A 27,062-nucleotide genomic window follows, 5' to 3' on the forward strand; every position below is an offset into this window, starting at 1 on the left:
TCGAAAAGAAAAATAGACACGTGACTAGCAAAAGGAATTGGTGCAAGATTATATTTTAGAGGTAGTGAACATCCTAGTTCAAAGTGTAGTGGAGAGAAAAGTCTTGGCTCTGAAAAGGTTTTGCATGAATTACCATGATTGTATTATTCAACCACATACTTTACCTATTTCATTTTGCAAATCCCATTCCTACAACCTGCTCTTAATTCTTTAACTTGAAAACCATCAATACTTACTCTAAGTAGTGCATGACCTTGCTTTCCTCCAGTTTTTTTTAGTCTCTTGCCTCACTTTTTGACTTAGCCTTTCTTTTCCTCTTCTTATTCTTCTTGCTCCTCTTCTGTTCTCCTTCCCCTTCTCTTCTAGTCTCCCCTTCCTCTGCCTTCTATCTTCCTACTGCCCTCCTCCTCCTACTTGTTCCTTTTCGTATCTTTTAACTCTTTTCTTAGAGCTTGACAGTGATCTCAGAATGAGTCTCTTAGTGGGTTTCAAAGGCAGTCAATATTATAGTGACATTTAGAAGAGGTTTTAAAGATACCTGTGTTCAGAAGACCAAAGGTTCTCTTTAAAAATGTGAATGGCGTTAAAATGGCTCTTTTAGAGAATAGAGGCAATCATTAGCAATTTTGGAGGACCAAAGAGATATCGGCTGCTTTATACTGTTCTCTTTTTTTTTTTTTTTTTAATTTTTTTTTCAACGTTTATTTTTATTTTGGGGACAGAGAGAGACAGAGCATGAACGGGGGAAGGGCAGAGAGAGAGGGAGACACAGAATCGGAAACAGGCTCCAGGCTCTGAGCCATCAGCCCAGAGCCCGATGCGGGGTTCGAACTCACGGACCACAAGATCGTGACCTGGCTGAAGTCGGACGCTTAACCAACTGCGCCACCCAGGCGCCCCGCTTTATACTGTTCTCAATGTGACCACCATGTAGTCACACTGCAGCCTTACCCTTAGGCTCTCTTTGGGGACCATGGGACTGTATTACACATAGGATTCTAAATGAATTCATAGGGCTAGTCCAGTGAGGTCCTTAGTAAGATCAGTTTTTATGTTATGGGGCCAAATTTAGAGCTCTAGGAGAGTGTGCTGTTTTTGTCCATATATTAGCTATTCACCAACATTCACAGGGGAATTAAGGTAATTTTTATAGATACTTAAAAACCACAATGTGCTTTTTAATTAATATATGTATATATGTGTATGTGTCTATGTGTGCATATGTATCATTCCTGTCCAGAATAGGCAAATGCACATAAACACAAAGTAGATTAGTGGTTGCCAGGGTCTTGGAGGGAAAGGGGAACAGTGAAGGACTCCTGATGGATGCAGGGTTTATTTGTAGTGATGAAAATGTTCTGAAATTACATAGTGGTGATGGTTGTACAACTCTGTGAATATTCAAAACAACTGAATTGCACACTTTTAAAAGGGTGAATCTTAATGGTATGTGAATTTATTTTTCAATAAAGCTGTTAAATGGTAAAAAAAAAAAAAAAAGAGAGACTTGTAAGGTTTGATGGATTGGGAGAAAATAAAAAGTACAAGTTTATATCTGAATAATTTTGGAAAGGAGAATGGCAGTATTAACTTTCTTTCTTAATAATTTCACTTAAAAGAATTGTAATGATACGGGCCCTACTCTGTGGGATCATTATGATCTAGTCACACAATGCCTTGTTGTCTGACCCTAAAACAGTGCTTTAACTTAGTATTCACATAAATAACATTACTTGATATTTTGCCTTTCAACTTCTTCTAATATAAAATGGAGTTTTGTTTTAGAGGTCTGCTCATTATAAGCTATCAACAAATGTTTGTAACTCAGTGTAAAACAGGTGTAGAGGGGCACCTGGCTGGCTCACTTGGAAGGACATGCAACTCTTGATCCCGGGGTTCTTAGCTTGAGCCCCACATTGGATGTAGAATTACTAAAAAATTGGTAAACTTAAAAGAAGAAACAGGTGGGGCACCTGGGTGGCTCAGTCGGTTAAGCGACCGACTTCAGCTCAGGTCACGATCTCGCGGTCCGTGAGTTTGAGCCCCGTGTTGGGCTCTGGGCTGATGGCTCAGAGCCTGGAGCCTGCTTCCAATTCTGTGTCTCCCTCTCTTTCTGCCCCTCCCCCGTTCATGCTCTCTCTCTGTGTCAAAAATAAAATAAAACGTTAAAATAATTTTAAAAAAAAAAGAAGAAACAGGTGTAGAAGGATGTACTCTTGGGTAGGGGAGATAGAGATAGCAATGAACTGGGGAAAATTTGGGAATTCCTTGTCCTTTTTTTTTTTTTTTTTTTAATATCAACTTAGAAATTTCTGGTTTTCCAAAGTAGTAATAGTTTTGTTTTGTTTTGTTTTGAAGTTTTATTTATTTAAGGGTGTGCCTGAGTGGCTCAGTTGGTTAAGTGTCCAACTGAAGCTCAGGGCATAATCTCATGGTTCATGGGTTCAAGCCCCACATCAGGCTCTGTGCTGACAGCTTAGAGCCTGGAGCCTGCTTCGGCTTCTCTGTCTCCCTCTCTCTCTGCCCCACCCCTACTCACCCTCTGTCTCTCTCTTTTTCTCAAAAGCAAATAAACATTAAAAAATAAATAAAAATAAAACAACAGTTTAAGTTTTATTTATTTAAGTAATCTCTACACCCCACATGGTGCTCAAACTCACAACCCTGAAATCCAGAATTGCATGGTCTTCGACTGAGCTGGCCAGACACCGCAGACTAGGTTTTAATACGAATAATTGTGCTGTCTTTTCTGATTGGTGATTCAAGGACATTCTCCCCTCCCCCATTATACATTTGGAAGGATAATAACTATTGCCAATTATAGCAAGCAGGACCAAGGAGAAGTATAGCAGGAAGACCTTCCTGCACCTGAAGAATATAAGACAAGGTGATTCTATACCCTTCTTCTATATCTTTGCTTCTCCATCTCTTTCCTTTCCAGATAAATCCTTGTATAGAGAGAGGGCTGTTGTGGAAGTTTGTTTTGTTGTAAAATGGCCCAGGGAAACTGCTCTCCCTTAGCCCTAGTTTTTTACCAGTTAGTTTAGAGAGACCCGGTTGCCTGCCTCGTATCCTTCTATAAACCTTAGGGGCCAGTGGTGGGGAGTGCTCTGGCCTTTGGCCTCTCTCCTTCTACACTTGATTCTTGTTTTCTGGCAGGTGGTAGCAGTGTTACCACCACAGCAGAATGGGGCTGGCAGGCAGAAATTCAGGCCTCTCGTCTCTCTCAGATATGGAAGGAAAGGGAGTTCTCAGAAATGAGCCCTGGCCTCTGCAGCAGCTGATCAGGACTCAACTCAGCTGGGGAGTATGATAGCACAGATCTCTTGGGATCTGGGACATACAGGAGAGGAGTTTTGTGGGGAGATTGGAAGGGAGAAGTGCATGAGAATCTGCTACGTGAGAGAAGTAGATGGGGGTGCCTGACTGGCTCACTTGGTGGGACATGCGACTCTTGATCATGGGGTTGTGAGTTCGAGCCCCACATTGGAGATAGAAATTAGTTTATAAATAAAAGTTTAAAAAAGAGAGAGAGAAAGGCAGTGGTTGGGGGAGGTTTAGGAAGTGTTGGGGTGGGTCTCCTGTGATTGTCATAGTGTTTAAAGAAGAGCAAAGAGGTACAATTATTTGGAATTAACTTTTAGTGACTGAACTGCTATTTTGTTTTTTTTCTTTTTTTTTCCTTTGTCTTGTTTTGGAAGGAGGGAAAATTGGAGATATGATAAACACTTTGGGTGAAAATGTGCTTGGTGGGTTTTTTTAAAGTCCATTTATTTATTTCAAAGGAGAGGGAGAGAGCATGAGCAGTAGAGGGGCAGACAAAGAGGGAGACAGAGAATCCCAGGCAGGCTTCCTGCTGACAAATCCAACCATGAGATCGTGACCTGAACCAAAACCAAGAGTTGGACGCTTAACCTACTGAGCCATCCGGATGCCCCATGAGACAGCCTTAGCTTTTATAAAATTATGAAAGATTAAGAATTTACTAATTTTCATGAACTTTTTTAATAGAGCCTATATTTAATACTTTGGTAAATCAAAAGAAGTTCTTCATTAGTAAAAACATTGGAAAATGGTATTTTTGCCGTCAGGCATTATTGTGATCAGATTTTTTTTTAATGTTTATTTATTTTTGTATTTTTGGGAGAGAGAGAGAGAGAGAGAGAGAGCATGTGCAGGGGAGGGGCAGAGAGAAAGGGAGACACAGAATCTGAAGCAGGCTCCAGGCATTGAGCTGTCAGCACAGAGCCTGATGCGGGGCTTGAACCCATGAACCTCAAGATCATGACCTGAGCTGAAATCTGACGCCTAACTGACTGAACCACCCAGGCACCCCTGTGATCAGATTTACTAATGCCTTCTTACATAGTTGCCTTCCCTTAACTTGACCTTTTCAGTTTTCTTTCACAGCCATTGTCTAAAAAAATAAGTTTTTACTATCTTTAGAGGTGATGAGTGCCTTTTTAAAAGGTAGTCAGGACTGGACTCACGAAGGCACGAAGACTGTAAATAAAAATGACACACAATAAGCTTTTATTCAGTGTTTGTATATGTGCTCTGTTTTGAAGTTCCTCAGTGATTTTCTGCATCGTAGTTTGTTTGGAATGTGTCCACTGTGATGTCATCGAAATTCAGCATTGAACCTATTGGGGTTCGGCAAGACCGTACTTGAGTGTGATTCTGTCCCCAGAATTTTTGCCAGAATCACTGGCAAAAAAAGCACAAATCACTATGCCATCCAAATCTCTTGGGGCGCCTGGGTGGCGCAGTCGGTTGAGCGTCCGACTTCAGCCAGGTCACGATCTCGCGGTCCGTGAGTTCGAGCCCCGCGTCGGGCTCTGGGCTGATGGCTCAGAGCCTGGAGCCTGTTTCCGATTCTGTGTCTCCCTCTCTCTCTGCCCCTCCTCCATTCATGCTCTGTCTCTCTCTGTCCCAAAAATAAATAAACGTTGAAAAAAAAAATTAAAAAAAAAAAAAAAGAAGGAATATAAGAAAGTCAGTAAAGGAGATGGACCTCTGTTTAAGTGATCTGATACCACCTTATTGTAGAGTGGGCAGTTTACCATAAAACTGTCTTATGAACTTACTTTATTTTTTTTAATTTTATTTTTTTAAATATAATTTATTATCAAATTGGTTTCCATACAACACCCAGTGCTCATCCCAACAAGTGCCTTCCTCCCTGCCCATCACCCACTTTCCCCTCTCCCTCAACCCCCATCTACCTCTAGTTTGTTCTCAGTTCTTAAGGGTCTCTTATGGTTGCCTTCCTCCCTCTGTAACTTTTTCTGTTAAAGAAACACCTTTTCATTTCAACTTTACATGTTGCTTAGCCAGTAGAAAAGGTCATTTGGAGTTAATGAATATATAAGTTTTCACTAAAACCTTTTAGAAGTTGCTAGAATTATCACAATGTACTGTACTATGCCCTTCTCATACTTACATATACTTCAACTTTTGTCCCTTTTAGTTCAAAACACTTGTTTCTGTGTTAAACCTGTCAGTGGACATTATTGCAGTGTTCAGTATCTGAAGCCTCATATAAATTGTATCCTCCTCTAAAAAAAAAAATCAACAGGTTAAAGTACCACTGGCATATTGTTCAGATTTCATCAGCTTTTTCATCATTGACACTGGCATTTGTGCAAACAGTGAAATAAAGAGGCTGACATTTACGATTAGTGAACAAAAGGTATCAAATATCAAAAAATGTATGACTTAGAACACTTGATGTAATTTTCATCATGGTGTTATAGGTTAACAATTGAGGAATGTCATTCGTTGAGCATTTTTTTCTTTCTTTTTTTTTATGGATACATACCTGGAAGGATGCATCTGTCAAGGAGAAATGTTTATGAAGCACTAATTTTCTGACTTGCACTTAATTCCATGTTTTAAGCAGTGGAGGCTAACAGTGTGCTTTTCAGCATGCATAATAATTGCCTACAGAGTTTGTTGAAACACAGATTCTGAACCCCCCCACCCCCCACCCCCCACCCTAAGTTTGGGCTGGGGCCATCTTCTAACGAGCTCTGAGATAATGCTGATGCTACAAATCTGAGGACCACATTTTGAGTTGCATTATGTTCTTATGTTGCATTGTGACAGTCATTCTAGAATTAGTAATTTAGAAAGCACTTGAAATTATTATATGGAGAAAATGTAAAATCAAAATAAAATGTTCCATATTGGATAACCCATTGCCATAGCATCTCAGCTAGTTAGGATTAAGAGTCCATAATTAAAGCATTAGTTATCAGCTAGATAATTAGTTAGGATATAGATAACACATATTAATCCTGATAATATATTACATGATTTTCTGGATATCATATAGTCACCCAAGTGAGCTTATATTTTCATATCAAGACAGTTTCACAATTGTTTGTTTGTGTTCACTTTTCTCATCTTCAGTTAGTGACGTGGAGATTTTTTTTTTTTAACGTTTATTTATTTTTGAGACAGAGAGAGACAGAATATGACTGGGGGCGGGACAGAGAGAGAGGGAGACACAGAATGGGAAGCAGGCTCCAGGCTCTGAGCCATCAGCCCAGAGCCCGACGCGGGGCTCGAACTCACGGACCGCGAGATCATGACCTGAGCTGAAGTCAGATGCTCAACCGACTAGGCCACCCAGGCACCCCAGTGACGTGGAGATTTAAAGAACATAGCTCTGGGGCACATAGGTGGCTCAGTTGGTTAAGTGTCCAACTTCAGGTCAGGTCGTGATCTCATATTTCATGATTTCGAGCCCCTTTTTGGGCTCTGTGCTGACAGCTCAGAGCCTAGAGCCTGCTTCAGACTCTGTGTCTCCCCTCTCTCTCTCTCTCTCTCTCTCTCTCTCTGCCCTTCCCCCGCTTGAGAACATAGGTCTGTGTAACTGATAAATTTCCCCCAAAATGTGAGGCGGTTAAATAGATCATAAAGTTGTGAATTGTTAAGTCATGTGAGAATAGTAAAATAGCAGTTTGCTAATAAAACTTTGGAGACAGTTACCTGTGTACTGTTATAATAAAGAATCACAGAGTGGCGCCTGGGTGGCTCAGTCAGTTAAGCATCCAACTTCGACTCAGGTGATGATTTCACAGTTTGTGAGTTCGAGCCCCATGTCGGGCTCTGTGCTCAGAGCCTAGAGCCTGCTTCTGATTCTGTGTCTCCCTCTCTCTTCCCCTCCCCAGCTTGTGCTCCCTCTGTCTCTCAAAATAAATAAACATTAAAAAAATTAAAAAAATAATAATCACAGAGAGACTTTCATTCTCAGCATTTTTAATATTGTGACATATTTATGATATTTTAATTGTGAATGTTACTTTAGTCCTCTGCTCAGCAATACTTAACTTTTTAAAATGTTTTAAAGTTTGTAGAGGTTGGCATATAGTACTTAAAAGTAGTAAAACTATATATTTTCATAAAGTAGTCTGTAATTTAAACTTTTCAACAATTTGTATTAGTCTTTGCATTAATTTTCTCTGTTTTTATTTTACTTTTCTTTGTATTAATATTGAAAGAAATTTCTCATTTTTTTTCTTTATGGCTTGGAAAGATTTTCTGAATTTCTTTAATAATTTTAGACATGTCTAGAGAGGTTTTTCTTTTTTTCTTTAAAGAAGTTTAAAAAAATTTTTTTTTAATGTTTATTTTTGAGAGAGAGAGAGAGCAAGCATGAGTGGGAGAGGGGCAGAGAGAGAGGGAGACACAGAATCTGAAGCAGGCTCCAGGCTGTCGGTGCAAAGCCTGATGTGGGGCTCAAACCCACGATCCGTGAGATCGTAACCTGAGTCAGACTGAGCCATCCAGGCGCCCCTAAAGATGTTTTTCTATTCAGAGAATGTCAACGTACAGTGAAAAATGCACAGCTCTTAAGTGTTCAGTCGGTGATATTTGATACCATCCCAAGCAAGATATAGAATGTGTCTGTTCCTCCAGAAAATTTCCTGTGCCCCTTTGCAGTTAATTTCTAGCCCCAACTTCCCACCTGGAAACCAACTTTTAATTTCTATCACTATAGATTTAGTTTTGCCTAAATTTGAATTTCATGTCAATGTAATCATATAGTATGCACCCTTTTGTTCTTGCCCAATGTAATGTTTTAGATTTTCATCTATGTTATTGAGTATATCATAGTTTTTTTTTCTTTTTGAATAATACTCCCTTATGTATTGAAATAGTACCAATTATTGATTCTCCTGTGGATAGACTTCATGGTTCCAGTTTTTGGCTAATATGCATAAGGCTGTGAGTATATTCTTTTATAAGTCTTTTTGTGGGCATATGTTCTTATGTTTCATTTCTCTTACGTAAATATCCAGAAGTGGAACTGCTTGACCACAGAATAGGCATATGTGTGTCTTTATGAGAAATTGTCAAATAGTTCTCTGCCAGCAACATGTGAAAGTGCTAATTATTCCATAACCTCACCAACACTTAGTGTTATCAGTCTTCTTTATTTTAGCCATTCTATTAGGTGTTTAGTAGTATCTCATAATTTTAATGTATATTTTCCTGATAACTAATGAAAAAATTTGAGCACAAGTTCATGTGCACTTTAGTGTGTTTATCTATCTTCTTTTGAAAAGTGTCTAAGCTTTTTCTCCCTGATTTTTAAATAGTACGTCTTTTTATCATTTGTAGGATTTTTTTGTTGTTGTATATTCTAGAGGCAAGTCTTCTGTTAGATATATATTTAGTGAGCATTTTTTTAAACCAGTCTGTGGCATGTCTGTTTTATTTATTTACTTTTAAAAGTTATTATTTATTTATTTATTTTTGAGAGAGAGAGGGCGTGAGTGAGTGAGGGGCAGAGAAAGAGGGAAAGAGAGAGAATCCCATGAGGGGCAGAGAGAGAGGGAGAGAAAAAGAGAGAATCCCATGAGGGGCAGAGAGAGAGGGAGAAAATCCCATGCAGGCTCTGCACTGTCAGCATGGAGCCTAAAGCAGGGCTTGAGCTCACCCGAAGCGGGGCTCGAGCTCACAAACCATGAGGTCATGACCCGAGCTGAATAGTCACCCAGGTGCCCCTATTTGTTGTTGTTGTTGTTGTTGTTGTTGTTGTTTTATATATAGAGAGAGAGCAAGTCAAGGAGAGGGGGCAGAGAGAGAGAGAGAGAGAGAGAGAGAGAGAGAGAGAATGTTAAGCAGGCTCCATGGTCAGCATGGAGCCCAGGGTCGGACTCAATCCCACGACCCTGATCATGACCTGAGCTGAAATTAAGAGCTGGATGCTCAGCCAACTGAGCTACCAAGGCACCCCTTGTCTATTTTCTTTTTTATTTCTTTTCTTTTCTTTTTATTTTTGAGAGAGAGAGTATGCACAGGGGAGGGGCAGAGGGAGACAGGATCCGAAGCGGGCTCTGTGCTGACAGCAGAGCGCCTGACGTAGGGCTCAAACTCATGAACTGTGAGATCATGACCTGAACCAAAGTCGAATGCTTAACCAACTGAGCCACCTAGGTACACTCCCCCCACCATCTTTTTTTTTTACATTTTTCTAACTTAAATTTTAGTTCGGCTTTGTCTACTTTCTTAATGGTGTCTTTGCTGAGCAGGAAGTTTTAAAATTTGATGAAGTTCAATTTATCCATTTTGCATCATTATTGTTTTTTCTTTTTGTTTTCTGTCAAAGTACTCTTTCCCTACCCCAAGGGGTAAAAATATTCTTATGTATTTCCTTCTAGAGGCTTTATGGTTCTGTGTTTTACATTTGTCTCTGTGATATCATTCATCTTGCTTTAATTCTTCTGTATGGAATGAGATAGAGATTGAAGTTAATTTTTTCCACATGGCATCCAGTTGTTTGAGTTTAATTTATTGAACTGCCTTGGCACCTTTGCTGAAAATCAATTGAATATATATATATATATATATATATATATATACACACACACACATATATATATATTGAATATATCATACATATCAGTTGAATATATATATTGAATATATATATATATTTAGCACCTTAAATGACATACTTATCTTCTTGCTAATAATTACCATTTTTAAATTGTACTCTGTATCATGGAATAAAATTTACTGCATTCTCATGCCACAAAGATTAGACCTAAAAGCCTCAGATGGTGACTTGCTAATTTAAAATAGCAGTGAGGAAAAATACTGAGTTAGTAAGAAATTGAATTATGCTTTGACTATCATATCATAGACCTGATATAAGACTCAATAAAATTTAGTGGTAGCTTTTAGTTTTGGGTAGCCAGGAACTAATTCTTGATTTTGTAGGGCTTTCTTGGTAAGGCTTCTTGCACAAATCTTCACACAGTGGTAGAGGAATAGGTCAGCTAGAGAACTTTTAATTGTAACAAACGTTGTTTTGGGTTTTGGATATTACTTAAATAGCCTAACTGTAGGGACTGCCTAAACCTCAGTATGGGAATGACTTTTATGAACATTATTTGGTAAATCATGGCCATAAAAAGATAAAACAGTAAAGCTTTAGTTTTCCTTTCTTTAGTCATTATATTAATGAACTTAAACATTTAAATGTTAGGGGCGCCTGGGTGGCGCAGTCGGTTAAGCGTCCGACTTCAGCCAGGTCACGATCTCGCGGTCCGTGAGTTCGAGCCCCGCGTCGGGCTCTGGGCTGATGGCTCAGAGCCTGGAGCCTGTTTCCGATTCTGTGTCTCCCTCTCTCTCTCTGCCCCTCCCCCGTTCATGCTCTGTCTCTCTCTGTCCCAAAAATAAATAAACGTTGAAAAAAAAAAAAAATTAAAAAAAAAAAACATTTAAATGTTGATAACTGTTAGATTTGGTATAGGAAGAGAAATAGTTTGCCAGTGGGAAAATGGAAGCCTCGCTCTCTGTTTGCCCTATAATCTTTCTCTCAGCGTGCATGATGTTTTTCTGTGTAACCAGATATCACAATAGCTTTTGCTCTGCTAGTGAGGATCATCAGCTGTGTGAAAAAGTTCAGCATGAAAACAAATTCACTGTCAAAACCACTAGTCTACATTATGATTAAAATACTTTGTGAATTCTGGATTGAGGATTGAAGTCACTTTACTTCATTTTACTTGCCACAATTCATTGAGTGACTTTGGCCTTAGCAACTTGGGTAATACATGACATTGTACCTATAAATTTTTTGTGTTTCGGGGCGCCTGGGTGGCGCAGTCGGTTAAGCGTCCGACTTCAGTCAGGTCACGATCTCGCGGTCCGTGAGTTCGAGCCCCGCGTCAGGCTCTGGGCTGATGGCTCAGAGCCTGGAGCCTGTTTCCGATTCTGTGTCTCCCTCTCTCTCTGCCCCTCCCCCGTTCATGCTCTGTCTCTCTCTGTCCCCCAAAAAATAAATAAACGTTGAAAAAAAAAATTTTTTTTTAATAAAAAAAAATTTTTTTTGTGTTTCACTGTCTCTAGTCAGTGAAAGAATTTAAGTGACTGTGCCATTATTAATTGACAAGTATGTCAAACTAACCATATTAATGTCATGAAATGTAAATCTGGTGACTTGCCTGTTTTATTATAAACATTTTGAAGCAAAAGAATAAGTATCAAAGGGGAAAAACTAGTCTACTAGTTCAAAGGTAATTACTAAGGTAACTTTTAAAATTAAAATATGTTTTGTAATGTATTTGATAAAGCATTCAGAGTAATTGCTGGTGGAAAATTCTGGTTGAAAACTATCAAGTGGTTCTTTGTTTACATGAGAATGAAAAAAATTACATATTTGAGTATCTGCTACTGTTATCCCCACATTATTTAAGTGACCTGTCTCTATATCTAGATAACCTTTCCTCACTTATTTGTTGAAAGGCTACTGAACTGCAAATGACATATTGATTCTTTCAGAACTGATAGATAAAGAGAAGGGAGAACCACGAAGAATGTAGGGAAAAAGAGGAGATAATGTAAGTATCCAGTAAGCCAAATTTATATTCGCATTTGAGAATTGATGAATTGGCATAAAACTTTCTTTTTTGACCAAATACTTTAAAGAAATTACTGCATATTGAAACCTTTTTAAACATTTCTTAGATTTAGAAAACACAAGTGAGAAAGATTTACTAATGAATTAATTTACATTCAAATGTTTTGGTGAGTTCTTTACAGTTGTTTCTTACCAATCTGCCCTAGAATAACCGTTTTTCAATAAAAGTTTATGTTTGGGGATTTATAACTTTAAAATCTTTAGGGCTGAGCTGGAAGATGCAAGATATTTATTTTCAACTATGATTGTATAATCATAAGATTTCATAAGAAAAAGCTAGTAGTTCATCTGCAGTGATCTCCATGGCCAAGCACATTGTATAAGGAAAGCTTCAGACTCTGCATAGTTTGTGCCGTCAGGTCCTGCTTATCTGCACGTACCTATTTCTGTTTGTGTTAGTCATCCTCTCTAGGTAAATTGTCCATGAGACCAGTGATTCCATCAGCAAATTATCCAGAAAATGCTGTCTTTGCATGTTGTGACAGATCATGTCACTGGTGAATTTATAGCTACTCCAGTGGTCTAATTAACCTGGCAGTTGTCTCCTGTGCCCAACACTGTTGTCTCGTTGCCTTGGCATCTTAGTTTTCATCTTCCCATTACCTTCTTTCTTAACTGAAACTTAGATTTACAAGTTTGTTTTGTTTTGTTTTTGTTTTTTCTTTTTACCTACTCACGTCACCCTCTTTACTCATCACCCCCCTCTTATTTTTGATTGGCAGTATCATCCAGATAAACAAAGTGCAGATGTGCCAGCAGGAACAGTGGAGGAATGTATACAGAAGTTCATCGAAATTGATCAGGCATGGAAAATTCTAGGGAATGAAGAGACAAAAAAAGAGTATGACCTGCAGCGGCAGGGTAGGTATTTGTGCTGAGGGGCCACAGCACACTGACGCCCTGAGGCATAATCCACGGCCATTCCTGGGGAGCCATCTCCAGCATTTGGCGGAGTTATTGCCTTCTTTACTCCTACCCCACCATCATGATTTTCAATTATGTCCTACTCTTAGTAGTGATGAATCACGGTTTTCAGTTATGTCCTACTCTTAGTAGTGATGACTGTGTATCCATTGAGAAATTAACAAGACTACTACGGAATGTGGCTTCTTACGAAGCCACGAAAGCTACTTCCCTAACTAATGAAAAGTGCTTAATTATACATTTCTAATTAATAGGTTTTCTATGTTTAATAACTTCTTTTTATTATATTTAATTATGTACTGATTACAGTTTTAACTGTAGTACTTTTAACAATGTATACTGTATTAATGACAGCCTAAAGAAAGGTACTATATGGGATAACATCATAAAGCACTCTGTGGTCTTTGAGTTTGTTTTAGGCTAGTTTCATGATTGTCTCCTGGATAAACTATTCTTTATAAGATTGCTATAAATGGCATTTTAGGAATGCACACTTCCTAAGCAGTTGTAAGTCATTTCTTTTATGCATTTTAGAAAATAGCTTCCTAAAACAGTGACAAGCTCTTGTGAGAAAGAAAGGGAGAAATGTAGGTCAGGTTTGTCACACATAGACTGCGGTTACACGAAGTGATAGGCTGTCTTTCTGCACTGGCCTTGGGATAGGAGCCCCTCAGTCTTCTATTTGAACCTTCAATATGCACCCTGCATGCTAATGGGAGGAGTCAATAATCAGTTACAGCCTGTGGGGAAAACACTCAATTGCACTCTGCAGTAGCGCACCAGGTTCAGCATTGACTCATATGTGTTGATAAAAGCTGAGTCTCTGTAGTTGCTTATTGAATGCCCCCCACCCTCCACCATCCCCTACACTGGCACATCATCAATCCTAACAAAATGATTTTAAGGCTTCTACTACTAAAGTTATGAAGATTTGATTTGAGAAACTAGGCTTCTCTAAAGCACAGGATTATAGGATGAAGCCAATGATATATATGGAATATCCATATTTATTTTCAGAGGGAGTTGTACTGATAAAATTAAGTATTACTCCCAGGCAGTGTTTGATACCTTTGTGTGTAAAGACTTCACGAGCTATTAGTTTATATCTTGGTGTGTTTAATAGTGACTTTCATCATACTCTTCAGCTCTAAGGCCCTTCTGCTTCAGTTCTAAGGCCCTTTTGAGCTTACTTTTTAAAAATATTAAGAAACTGATGAGTATAATTTGCAGTGAATTTGGACTTATTTTTAATATGGCTTGAATATTGGGTCTTCTATTTGGTGCATATACAAACATCTTTCAAATGCTGTATTTCTTTTGTAAATGTGTTTTACCTCTGGCAGAAGAATGTAGAGGTGGTTCCATTTGAGGGTGAATTCTATTTATAGGTTTTTAACCTTGGTTCACGTGAAAGAATTTCTGTGAAAAGTACCAAAACATACACATGATTGTGTTGTGTGTGAGAAGTTACGTCTGTGCTTTTGCACATCTTTACCAGTCTTTCCTTTGTAAGTGTATTTGCTTCAAATAGGGATAATCCACACAACTGTATTTTGAGAGGTGTAGAGTATGAGCTGTCTCTGTTGCTCTGCATTTTCCCACTCCGCGGCCTTTTACTGTTAAGAACCTGTCAGTAAAACTGAGTGGGAGCCCGCTGGCTAAAGAGAAAAAAGGCAGGGAGAGATCAGGGATAAAAAATGAATCTCTCTTGGTGAGGAATAGGGTGTCAGTAGACCCAAATAGAGAGAAATAGGAAACGGGGTTAAAAGTGAGCAATGGAATTACATGAAGGAAAGTTTTAAAAAATGTTGTAAGAACAAATAATCAACATCTTCACGCCTTTCTCATTGCCTTTGAGAAGTCCTTGGAAATGTGGATTTCTTTTGAGCTTTGAATCCTTGGTTTTAAGGTTTTTTTAAGAGAAGGTAACGGCAGCCTATTGCATCACAGGGGACTATCAAAGGTCACTGATAGCCACAACATTTAGACAAAACAAATACAGGGAGAGTTGGGCCTGATTCATGATATGGATAAATAGGCCCACCTTCTGCTTGGAATTTATATAATATCCAGTTTGCTTTGCAGGTTTTTTCAAGCACATCCTAGGAGTACAGTAGAGGTACAACTTTTTATGACATTTTAATATGTCAAATCTAAGTGCTAAGTATTTCCTTCATTATCAGTGGCTGCAAATAGTGATAATGCTTTATTTCAGTTTTAAATTGACATTGAATTGCTGTTTAGATAAGTAGAAGTCTCTTATCCAAATATAACTTGCTGTTTTTAAGCCTTTCATATGAGAGCTATTTTTAAGAATTTTGTAATAAAACAAGTTTCATATTGTCATTTCTCTTGAATGCTGGCATTAATTTTTCCTTCTTGACCCATCTTCAGTAATTGGCTCCTCAAAAGAAGGAAATGAACTTGAACTTCTAACAGTGAGGATTTAGATTTGATAGAAGGAAAACCTTTGAGAGTGATAATTTGTTAAAGACCAGGATAGGTTACCAAGAGAGAGAAAATTTGTTATAACCAGGTCAAAGCACTCTTTTTTTCTGGGTCACCCCCTGGGGACATGGAAATAGCTTTGTTACACAGAACTCTTTTTTGTATGTGTTGCTAGTTCATTATAGAACTTTCTTTTCATAGGGTGTGCTTTAAATATATTTGTTTCCTACCTTCCATGAACTTGGAGTATAAAATAAATTTGAGCTCTGTAATACTTGGGAAGGAGGTAGGAGATATTTTATTGGCTGATGTGGAATGCTTTCTCATATTTCACAGCTCAAAGTTGGTGCTCTCGTGTAAGGAGAGCCTCATCAATATTGCCCATAACCATTTATTTCTGTAAAAGATCATTTACAGGGGCCCTTGGTGTCTGTATTTCTTTGCTTCGCAAAAGATATTATCAGATGAGTTCTAATAAAAAAAAAAAAGTCTAGCTATGTAAAGTACATACATTTTTTTCTTCCTCATTTCCACGTATCTATTCTTATTTGATAGTTCTAGGGCAATGTTGGCCAGGCTGAAGAAAAGCAAATCTAAAAAAGGATGAATAATATTCAGTTCCCAGATATTTAACATTTTGAAAGCAGTGTTAACTAGTGAATTTAATCAATTAGTTCCAGTTGGCAATTTACCTTATTGTTTCTAAGGATGCTTCCAAAGACTTGCTTCCCATGTTCCCTTGAAAGGCATGTAGTTATTCAAGATTAGGCTTCAGACAACCATATGAGCACTTTGGAAAATCTTTTCAGGATCTGTAAAATGTTTATATGAATAATATCTTTGAATAGATTTTGGTGCCTTTATAAATCTTATGGGGAGTTTTCTGATATATTAAACACATTAAAAAACACATCAGAAGTATATCATGGGAAAATAATAGGAATTGTGATTCAGTTGCTTTGTAATGTGACAGTCACACAGATCTCTAATGTCTCAGTAGCTGTACAGAGTGACATGGCTAATGAGGTAGGTTGACTTCTTTGTGACCTGAAGTGGAACAAACCTTCAAAATGGTTTCAGTCAAATTAATAAAAATAAACCTCCAAATGAAGTCAGTCAAATTAAATAATGTTAAAAAAAAAAAAAGTTCATTGTGTTTGGGATCCTTCCTTGGTGGTATATTATTTTTATATTAAGATGTATCTTGGTGTTCTGTTAGTAAATTATTTTGGTAAGGTGGAGTCTTCATGTTATACAATTGGCCAAGTACCTGGATACCCAAAATAGCCTGGCTCAGAAGGAGATTAGGCCAGACATTGTAAAGTCAGTGTGTCTTTACTCAAAGCTAATCAGCTACTCTCCTCTAGCTAGATACAAAAGGTCACTTCTGGTGTTGTATTTTACAATTTACCTTGTCCCTTTTATTAGGATAAATATTTGAGAATGGAAGATTAGGAAATAAATTCTGAGCCGAATATGGAAAATATCTAAACACCACCAACATTTATGTATCAACTTATAATTTCTTAGTAAGAGCCCCAAATAAGGACCTTCCTGAAAGCAAGTTAATGCTAAAGACTGATTAACTCCATAAGAGTGGAAATAACGCTTTTAAATGTAGATAATATGAATCTGAGTTACGAATAATGACTTAAGGCCAGGAGATACTTGTGTAGATTATGTGCTAAAACTGACCCTTACAAAATACTTGTATTAGTCAAGTTAGAGTTTCCATCTGTGGTCATATCAGTATTTCCATTTGATTTTAGGAATTTGAAAATTGGCTGTAAAAATGTGCTTCAGGTAAAATTTGAACATAAGCATCAGGGGGCATGTTTTGTTTTGTTTTGTTTTGTTTTGTTTTGTTTTGTTTTGTTTTGTTTTGTTTGGGTGACTGTTTCTGGGAAAAGTATGTGAAATGATGCCGAAAATCCATCTGGACAGTTAGGGACTGGCACTTTCTTCAGATGGAGAAAAGAGTATAGACAAAACTTTTTGTGAGGGTCCTGCTCCATCTTATTTGTCATAAGAAGGTGACTACTCATGTTATCTGTTACTTTTACTTGAATGCAAATAACTTTTTTGCAATAAAAATTTATTTTAAGATCCTTTCTCAATGGTTTTAAATAAAAATTTGACTAGTTTGAAAGAATGAATGTTATGGGAACCTATGGGCAAGACTACACTTATAATTCTGGTATAGTTGGACATAATTGGGAGTTCTGATTTAATAATAGAGAAAATGTAAGATTTTAGGGAATTTGTGCCTCCCATTTTAACTTCACTCTCAATTTCTACTTGGGTACTTGATCCAATTGAAATCAATGAGTCTTTTTTTGTTTTTTGTTTTTTTAACTGTTTACTAATTTTCGAGAGGGGGGCGGTGTGCAGAGAGAGAGGGAGACACAGAAGCCAAAGCAGGCTCCCGGCTCCAAGCTGTTAGCACAGAGCCCCATGTGGGGCTCGAACTCATAAACCGTGAGATCATGACCTGAACTGAAGTCGGACGCTCAACCGAGCCCCTCAGGCGCCCCAAAATCAATGAGTCTTAACCCAAAATAGGGTTACCTTTCTCAGTGCTTATTTTTTTCTTTCAGACTTGAAACTTTCGTTTCATATTACACTCTGATTACTTCTACTTTGCTCAATAAACAACCAATGAATTAGAAATGAGTTTTGACATTTCTGTAATTTTTTTTTTCTGTGTGATCTTTTTATTCTCACAGCTACCATGGTAGTCCATACCCAGAGTAGAACACATACCCATATTATTTCCATAGCTGCTAATTGGCCTTCTACAGAGGTTCACATTTTGATTGGTCTAGCTTTCTTTATTCTCACTCCTCTGTTTAAGAACTTTTATAACCACCCTCTCCCCAACCCAACATTTTCCCATTCAGCTAGAATTTAAATGGAACAGAAGCTTTGAAGTTTGTTCCTAATTACTTTTTCAGCCTTGTCACCAATCACAAACCTAATGTGAATCTTCTTCCCTGGTTCATTTAGGGGCTCTCAAACACATATGCTTATGCTGTTGTCATGACTCAGAACACCCTCCCATTCTGATTCTTCCCAGTTTTTTTTTGTTCAAGTTTGAACTCAAGATCATCAATCCACCTCCCACCTCCCAAAGAAAGCTTTCCCTGACATTCTAATCTGCCATCATTTCTAATCTCTGAATCTAATGTACAAATTAATTATTTTGCACTTTTTCTCTGTGACTCCTATCTTTCAGTTTTGTTTGATACTTCGGAAGGACAATAATTGTGTGGACCATGGCTTTGATAATAATGGGCTGATAATAATGGGCTGATTTTAATGGGACTGACAATAGCAAAGTACATCAAACTTCTTAACACTGTTACAAATCCACACAAGGTCAAGAGTTGCTACCTTCCTACACTGTGGTACTTGAGGCTTTCCCCCACTCATAATGGATTACTCTTTAGTCATTTTCTTATGGTCTGTTATGAACAGGTCACCACAAGCATTATGAGATAACAATTAAAAGAGCTACTGTTTATTGAGCACTAGATCTATGGTAATTGTCTTTCAATCATTGTTTAACAGCCTCTTAAGGAAGATATTAATACCTGCTTTCCAGAGAAAGTGTCTTGAGGTTCAGAGGGGTTAAGTAATTTGACTAAGGTCACATGACTAGTAATTGATAGAGGGGAAATTCAAAAGTCATTCTCTGACTTTTAATCATTGTGCTGGGCTGTCAAGTTTTGAATAGGTGTGTACAACCTACTATTTTTAGTTCCAGATAATCAGGAGTGAGTTCCTATTTGAGGGTCAGAACGAGAGGCCAGGCTTACTTGTAATGCTGTTCTACCTGCTGTGTACTGAAACGTGAAATTCAGTTTCCGGTCTTCATTTGGTATCTGTCATGAGCACTGGGTTGACACTCAGTTTATAAAAGCCCCACAGTTCTCCAAGTCCATAATTAAACTCCAAGTTTTTAATTTTTCTTTGATATGGAAAGCCTTGCAAGTGACTCTTTAATTTCATCTGGGAAAGGATTATAGAGCTTTCGGATTTAATGAACAGGTTTCAAATTAAATGTTGCCTGATTCTGAATCTCTTTTATCAAGGTAGAGACTGTTCTAAGAACAGAGACTGTTAAGGACAAGGAAACTGATTTCCTTCCAGTTAGTTCCTATATGAAAATTTTAATTATGTATAGTGAAGTGATTTTTAAGAATGAGGTGATTGTTTAAAATTAAATTACTTGGTTTTAAAACATCAAGATGCTAAGAGAAAAACACTGCTCTTAGCTTTTAACACACAGATGACTTAAAGCTTTAAGTGTGAAATTACGTATTTTAAGACATAAAAATAAATACAGTAGACTAATTGCTAAATGAGAGCATTCTGGGGACTTGGTCGCTTGGGTAAGTTACGACATTGCTACACATGAATAGTAGGGACTGAACTGCGGATGGACTAGATCTTTTGGCCAATATTGGGTTGAATGAGACTTGTGATATCTCAGCCATAATGAATAAAGTTAAATTCCTCTCCACCACAGCTTTTTGTTGCTGTTATTTATTTTTACTTATTTATTTGAATTGTAGCTTTAGTTAGAAAAGGTTTCCTGGGATTAGGAAATGTAATTATTAGGCAGCAAAGAGTTGTTTTAGAAATTTTACTATCATTAGGAGGAAGCTTTAAAAGACTGGAATGCCATTGTCTTGTAAGAAGTAAGAAATATTTATTGATTCCCAAATGGAGCTGAAAAAAACCTTTCCTCTTTTAGAAAGTTGTGAATGACCCAGCGAGAGCTCTAGTAAGCTTTACTGAACCAAGCTGCTAATAGTTATTTAATGTTATTCTTCAGTGTGAAAGAATCTCCCTAGATTTTCCTTTTAATCTCTTTGAATTGCAGGCTCATAAACCTCTCTGATGAGTCCTGCCAGTGTTTTCTCAGATCCCACTGTTGAGACAATGGAACCACAGAATTCTTTCACCTCTTGTTGTCAGACAAATCCAATAGAACACAAGGTCATAAGGGCCTATACTTCTAAAGGTTGAAAGATTCTTTTCCAAGTAACCACATAAATTATTTGATTTTATCATTATATTCCTCAGGAATCTCTCTTTATAATTCATTGCTTTCTGTATGTACATAAATTCGGATCTTTTTCTTGTCTCCATGTTTGGCTAAGCTGTGGGTACTGCACAGGGTGTGAGCAGGCCTACATACCTTAGGAAAAGCTAAGCCCGTTTCCTTCAAAGAATTAGGAATCATGTAGTGTAACTGGACTTAAGATAGAGTACCCAAAATGCCAGGCATTGCGTTTTCCTTCCAAATGGCTGGGTTTGCTTGTTTTTATTACCATTCTGTGGCTAAGATTCCAGATTTAAATCTTGGATCTATTTAATTAAATTTTAAATTTAATTAAATCACTTTCTAAGTCAGTTTATGTTTTCTCAACATTTTTAGTAGTGTTATGTTAACAGGAAAATTTTAAGATAGGGTTTACATTTTCAGATACCTATTGAAATATTGTAATGAGAAAAAATATTTATAATATGTAATAGTTAAAAGGAACTTATCTATTTTGCAGATGCCATGCCTGATTAGTAGACAATTATCAAAGCTAATTACAAGGTTCCTGTGAGTTACTTTACAGGCTAGGGAGGAATTAAGTTTTCTAATTATAACTACAATGGTGGACAAGCAGAGATCATTGTTTAGAAAGAAAAAAAAAAACAACATTGATTTGTTTGTGCTCCTTCCTTGTAATCGTAGTTAGTAGGGGGGAGCTTGCTGTTGCCTCACTCCCTGGACACCTGCCTCTCAACAAAGGATCGTGGTCACCTCCCCACCCCCTACATTTAGATTCACCTTTTACTTGTATGTCCCCCCTCAGCTCATTATACAATTCTCCAGGGATCCAATCTCCCTGAGTTAATCACCCCCAGCCTTTTTAAGAAGTTGTTAGATTACCATCTTTTCAAGGAACACACACTTTCCTATGAGGCTTTTAACTTCTTTCCCCTAACTTTTGTTTCCTTATTTCTATTAAAAAGTATAGCTATTGGAAGCTTAACACACTACCTTTAAAACTTTTTGTTGAACTATACATACAGAGAAGTGCACCAGTCCTAAGTGTCCAGCTTGATGGATTTTCACAGTAAACGCATCCAACTAACCAGCACCCAGAAGGCCCTGCAACTCCTTCTAGTCCCTACTCTCCCCCCACACCTAACACCACAGTGTCACCCAGCAACAGAGTAGTTTTGCCTGTTATATTTCAGAAAATGGGGAATCGCCTGGTGTGTTCTCTTTTGTGTCAGATACGACTTTTAAAATCAGAATTCCCACAAAAACTTGGACAGTGTCCACATAATATTGAATAATCAGATAAAACATATAAATGTTTTGATCAGCCACAGAACATGAAAATATTTTTTAGTATACTTTTAACTCTGACTTGGGAAAGTACTCGTTGCATTCTATTTCCCTCTTGTGAGATATCATCTAAGTTGACCTTTCAACTTAAAATAGGTAGCTAAAGTTACTGTACATTAAGAAGAAAAAAATAATAAAAAGGTAAAAGCCACTGTTTTTGAGTAGGTGGAACAATAGAGTTCCATATGAAATAATAACTAGGTAAGAATAACAATAGCTTCCTAATAGAGAAGCAGAAAAATATGAAGCTGACTTCCTCGGCAGTTATCTTTTCCAGTTATTTCTCACTTATTATTTTAAAATAGAAAATAGCATAATGGATATATAGGAATGAGTTGTCTTTTTCTATAATTGCTGTATTGCAGGTGTCCAAGATAGGTTGGATTAAAAAGGCTTATTCATCTTATCAACTCTGCCTTGTCTGATTTGCTTTGATTTCAGAATTACTTAAGATCTAATAAGATACCCTGGAATATAGGCAGCTTGATTGTAAATCATTTACATATGTTTTTCCCCTAATTATAATCTGTTAAGTGCCGATTACCCCCACTCCTCAAATCTAAAACAATGTTTCATTTCCCCATTCAAGCAAACTACCTTAGTCATTCTTTGTAAGGAAGTTAAACATGTGATTAAGATTTTTTTTTCTCTATCCATGGGACTTCCAGGGAGAAGTTTTTAAAAATTAAAATACCGAATAGCCTACAGCCAAGTGTACCTTATGTAGAATGTGGAAATTGTTTTGTTCAGAAATCACTTCGCATACTGATACAGTGTGCATATGCTATTCAGTGGGCCCCCGACATGGAGGGGCTACACCTGGCCACTGGGCAATGTCTGTATCTTTGGATTTTAGGGCCACTTTAATAGACTGTTGGTACCCAGTAAATATGAAGTGATGTAATATTTGACATACTTAACAGAAAACAATAGTGAGTTCAAAATATTGTAAAATTTTTTCATCTATTTTAAAATTGTGTAACTCACCAATAAATTTGAACAGGCAGTTATTAAATATAATTAAATTGTAGGCATTCTCACATGGAACAAAGGAAAGCAGTCTCAGCAAGTGAACAAGAGACTAGTGAGACAGCTAAAGAAAATTTCATTGGGGTGAGGGGTGGATTTTAGAAGTTTCTTTTAAGCACTGACTTCTAGAAGAACAATACAAGCATACGTGAAGTATAACATGCCTTTAAAAACAAAGACAAATGCTTATCTATAGTGGCTTCCTTTGTCCCAGAGTTTACTTGTTTTAAGCAAGGGCGCGCGCATGCTTTTACCACCTAGACCATTCTTTTACTAAATTTGGTTGGAATTTCAGGCTTCTTTGGACCTTCCACCTGTAGGGACCTTCCACCTGTATTATATGGTTATTGAAATCTTTTATTAAAGTATTGTCTTTAAGTTTCCTACGACTCTGTTGAAAGCAATTAAAATCAGATGACAAACAGCCCCCTACATTTGGTTAGAGCTTTATTCTTTTTTTTTTTTTTTCTTTTAAGTAAGCTCCATGTCCAGTGCAGAGCCCAATGTGGGGCTTGAACTCACGACCCTGAGATCAAGACCTGAGCTGAGATCAAGAGTTGGATGCTTAACCAACTGAGCCACCCAGGCGCCCCTAGAGATTTATTCTTTAAAGCACTTTTAGCCTGATTTCATTTGATTAGAACAACACCCTGGTGTTGGTCTACTCTGACTGCCATAAGCAAATTCCATAGACTGGGTGGCTTAAATAACAGAAATTTATGTGTCATAGTTCTGGAGGCTGCAATTCCAAGATCAGGGTGCCAGTCAATATGGTTTCTGGTGACGGCTCTCTTAGTGGCTTGTAAATGGCCTCTTTGTTGCTGTGTCTTTATATCCTACTTTCCTTGGTGCCTGTGCATGGAGATAAACCTCTCTTCCTCATCTTAATAAGGCTACCGATTCTATCGGATTAGGACCCCACTCTTGTGATCTTATTTAACCTTAATTACCTCCTAAAAGGCTTATCTCCAAATACTTCAACATATGAATTTGGGGGGCACACAATTTGGTCCATAACAACCCTTCTGAAGTAGCTAAGAGATAACTCAGTATATCTAAGGTATATTTCTAAGGTTAGAAAGCTAGTAAGATTTTACAACTAAGGTTCAAATAGTTACTTTTGCCCAACTCCACGCTGCCTTCCTTAGTTACAGGTATAGTTTATCTGACAAAAAAATTCCCTTTCACAAAATAGAGGTCACTAGTTAATCACAAGGAATTATCAAAATCAATTCTATGGTTTTTGCTTGTTCAATGTTTGTGGAAAATAGGATAGATTTTGACTGTTAAGGCTTATAAGAAGTGGACTATTAGGTAGCCTTAAAACTGCTGTCAAAAGTGGTAAAATGAGTTTTTAAATGGTAAGTAAAGTAGAACTGTAGTCCCCAGGCTGGAGTTGTCTTTTCAGCATTCTTCATGGTTATGATTAGAGTATCAAATTAAGCATCTCTTTATATTTTACAGAAGGTGATCTAAGAAATACGGGACCAGTAGATGCTCAAGTATATCTCGAAGAAATGTGTTGGAATGAAGGTTGAGATTTTTTCTCTTGACTACAGTAGAGAAAAATATTAGAGATTTTCTTTAAGAAGAAAAACTCTCATGGGATATTTGGTAATCTTAAAAAATAGAATAACTTGGATATATATATATATATATATATATATAGTGTTTTTAAGAATATTTTTGTTTCATTCTAAAGGTCCATTATTGACCCATTTCCAGTTCTGTTATTTTATTTTTATTTTTGAGAGAGAGAGAGAGCGTGAGCTGGGGAGGGGCAGAGAGGATCAGAAGTGGGCTCCATGCTGACAGCAGAAAGCCCAGTGTGGAGCTCAAACTCATAAACCGCAAGATCATGACCTGAGCCAAAGTCGAACACTTAACTGACTGAGCCACCGAGGTGCCCCTCCAGTCATTTTTCTATTCTAATTAGATGTTAGGTACATAAAGTTTCATGAGATTTTCTTTTTTACATGATTTGGGTTTTGGTTTACTCCCCACTAGTGTAATAGGGAAAATAATTTTTTCCATCCTCCTGTGTTGATATTTGAGATGAATTCCTATTAGAATTTTTATTTTTGTTTCTTTATATGGAATCACAAACTGTCAGGGCAGGATTCCTAATACTACACTCTCCTGCTTGGAACTTGGTTTTTTACCCACCATGAAGTCGTTCTTTTTCCCTTTTCTATTATTAGATTTTTAAAACAAATCTAATTTCTCTACTCTTCTGATAGTTTTATGAATCACTCTGGCTAGACACTGTGAAGTTCCTTCTACGTTCATGTTTCTCTGGACAAGTGAAGAAAATCTTACTAATTCCTAGAATTTTTATATACTTTATTCCTAACTTTATTGTTTAGCCTAGGGTAAAAATTCCCTAGGGGTTTATAAAAATTTACTAGTGAGTATGGTTAGGTAGAAGATAAATAGCACATCCTTCCTGAAAACAAGTTTACTGGAATATTTTTTTTTAATGGCAAATTTTTGACTTCATGCTCTTAGATGGGTCACAGGCTGTTGACTTAGGAGGAGAATCATGTTTCTGCCTATAGGCCACTGTGCTCCTGAAGTGCCAAATGAAATCATAGTGTATAAATTCTCATTTGCAGTGAATGATTGGGAAATTTGAGGTTTTGTGTACCTGGGGCTCCAGGGGTTAATAATGGTTTCATCAGAGTAAACGAGAGAACTGCTATGAACACACTAGTGACATAGGATCTGGTGAAAGACTTCTTTTAGTTCATGGAGGGGACAGACTAAAGCATGTCATTTATCAAGGAGACCTGCCCAACTAAATTTATTTTTTGAAAATATAGTATTGGTACCTCATCAGTCAGTATTGGGTATATGTGTGTTTAATCTCTTATTAGACACATTCTTCTTGCTGCAGTTGATTTAATTAATATATTTTGTTTCCTAATGATTCCTGAGAATATGAAAGAGCCAAACTGGTTTTTGTAATTTTTCCTTCAGTAGCCTTTTAAAAATATGAATATTAGATTTTATTTTAAATGAATATGGATTGGTTGTTCAAGCATCTGTTAAGTCAACAAATACAATGAGTTTTCTGATACAAATGTAAAAAAACAAGATATTAAAGGGAAATGTACAATATGAAATCGTCAAGTTATAAATGTGTCACTGTCCTTGGGATTACCTTAAATAAACTGGACAGTGCAGAAGATGCACTAACCACAGCCAATGAATCAGTTATAAGAAGCTACAGTGAATCTTAAAAGTATCAGACATACTTTGACACTTATTTCAATTAATGTTTGTTTTTTTTAATATATAAAGATGGAAATAATCCTTATTGTTGAGAGATAATCCTTAAGAGAACATACTGAGCAGCCAACAGCTGCATGAAGCTGTTATTTTTGCAAGAATATTAAAAACCAGTAATCTAAGTTCTGCAATTGAATTTGCAATTTCGAATTGTTCTTTGCAATTGAAAAGAGCATTCTTGACAGATGCAGTTCAATACCAAGTGTGATCAACTGGGCAAATAAGAAATCGAAGATTCCTTCATAGCCATTTTCAGAATAGCCTTGGAAAGTGAAGATCCCGAGCAGGAGAAAAGTGGATGAAGCCCTACATGGTAGACATAGCCACATTACCATCTTCTTGACCTAAGGACAGTATGAAACAGTGCATTTTACTATGCTTAAAAGGCATCCCCAAAGAACTGTTGAGGGAGTGAAGTTAACCTTTTCCCCTTAGAGTTAGTCTGTTTCACAACTTGGTCATTTTGCCTTCAATGTATTTAAAATGGTTTCTGTGAAGATATCACTTTGTTAAGTGATAGAATAATACAAGAAGAAACGTAACAAGATGTGAATTTTTAGTGAGCATTAACATTTGGAATCCTCTATGACAAAACTCCACAGTAGCCCATGGTGGCCTCTGCATCATTTACTGAGCGCCTGTCACCTCAGATTGTTTCTCAGTGTTCACTGAGGTGGTAAAAAAACAAGAGGGACATTTAGCTTAAGAAAACCCTTGGTTATAATATGTACAATTTTAGACAATTTAATAATGAAACAATTCACTTTGAAAGCATGCTCTACTACAGTATATATGTTGGCTCAAACAGAAAGGATGTTAGCATTTTAAAATACAAGATCAAATAATTTTGTCTATGGAGAAAAAAGGCATTGTGATGAGAAATAAGGATTGTGTGAATGAATTCATGTTTTCCTTACTGGTAAAAGAAACACGTAAAATTGGCTTGTTTGTTTTTTAAGTAGGCTCCATGCCCAGAATGGGGCTTGAACTCACGACCCTGAGATCAGGAGT

At 37.2% G+C, this 27,062-nt stretch overlaps 1 protein-coding gene across 3 annotated transcripts in view; it reads left to right on the forward strand.

The window, feature by feature from the left end:
* DNAJC24 (DnaJ heat shock protein family (Hsp40) member C24) overlaps positions 1-27,062 on the forward strand; it is a 54,733-nt gene that overhangs the window by 24,687 nt on the left and 2,984 nt on the right. For 2 of the 3 annotated variants that reach the window (XM_043580861.1, XM_043580860.1), the window contains exons 3-4: positions 12,664-12,802; positions 24,225-24,293. In XM_043580861.1, coding sequence (XP_043436796.1) covers positions 12,664-12,802; positions 24,225-24,293 — 208 coding nt within the window. The remainder of the gene's footprint in view (positions 1-12,663; positions 12,803-24,224; positions 24,294-27,062) is intronic. The other variant, XM_043580862.1, reaches the window with a different exon arrangement.

Source organism: Prionailurus bengalensis, chromosome D1 (assembly GCF_016509475.1).
Source record: "Prionailurus bengalensis isolate Pbe53 chromosome D1, Fcat_Pben_1.1_paternal_pri, whole genome shotgun sequence".
NCBI classification, from domain to species: domain Eukaryota; kingdom Metazoa; phylum Chordata; class Mammalia; order Carnivora; family Felidae; genus Prionailurus; species Prionailurus bengalensis.